General features: G+C 46.4%; 1 protein-coding gene across 1 annotated transcript in view; it reads right to left on the reverse strand.

Annotated features, from left to right (window-relative positions):
* Window positions 1-1,012, reverse strand: part of kcnq3 (potassium voltage-gated channel, KQT-like subfamily, member 3) — a 54,433-nt gene that overhangs the window by 5,454 nt on the left and 47,967 nt on the right. Inside the window, exon 9 of the mRNA XM_037682455.1 lies at window positions 432-458. Within this exon, the coding sequence (XP_037538383.1) occupies window positions 432-458 (27 nt within the window). The remainder of the gene's footprint in view (window positions 1-431; window positions 459-1,012) is intronic.

Consider the following 1,012-nt stretch of genomic DNA (forward strand, 5'->3'; position numbering starts at 1 on the left):
CACACACACACACACACACACACACACACACACACACACACACACACCCTCTGTTGCAGGTTCTGGACGTGGTCCACGTCTTCCTCACAGCAACGATTGAATATTTCTTCCCGCTGATCCAACAAAATGTTACAAACTCTTTAATTGACTCCGCCCCTTCGTTGACATCATTCAGAACAGAATAGAAAGGACTTGATTGTCCCTCAGGGGGACATTCAGGTGTTTCACGTGCTGCAGAAACTCATTGAGGATTAAATCCATGAACCAGGTTCAGGTCTTGAGCACTGGACATTTATAAATTTATTTATTTAAACTCTAATAAAAGGTTTCCTAAAAATAAAAGCCCCGTTGTAAATCACGACTGTTTCTGTGAGTCAACAGAACGAGGGGGGGTACTCAAAGTTTAGGGTTTCAGTCCCGCAGCGACCTACCTCACCATGGCCTCCAGCGTGTCCTTCCTTTGATGCAGCAAGAAACACAGAACAGAACCACGTCACATTTTTACAAAAATAAAAGCCCGATCTGAAGAACAATTTAAAGAAGTGATTTAATTTGATGTTTTTCTGTTAAAACTAGCAGGAAAACAAAACAGCACGTGTGAACGTTTATTAAAGCTGAAGCTTATTCATCAGCCAATAAGCTCAAAAACAGCTACAACACGTGACCTAAAGCTTGTCGTCAACTCCTGGAGACAGACTTTAACCGTCCTGCTGTCCCTGCTGTCCCTGCTGTCCCTGCTGTCCCATCACTCTGTTTTAACCCTTTAGTGTCATTCTGACCCAGTGGCAGCAGGAAGACGTCCTGATCTTTAACTTGATTTAAAACATTTAACAAAATACTTCAGCTACAACAACCGGACCGTGAGACAGGGGACGAGGAGGGGACGAGGAGGGGATGAAGAGGGGACGAGGAGGGGACGAGGAGGGGACGAAGAGGGGACGAGGAGGGGACGAAGAGGGGATGAAGAGGGGACGAGGAGGGGACGAGGAGGAGACACATGGGACGAGGAGGG

Source organism: Nematolebias whitei, chromosome 9 (genome assembly GCF_014905685.2).
Source record: "Nematolebias whitei isolate Nwh7 chromosome 9, NemWhi1, whole genome shotgun sequence".
Classification (NCBI taxonomy): Eukaryota; Metazoa; Chordata; class Actinopteri; order Cyprinodontiformes; family Rivulidae; genus Nematolebias; species Nematolebias whitei.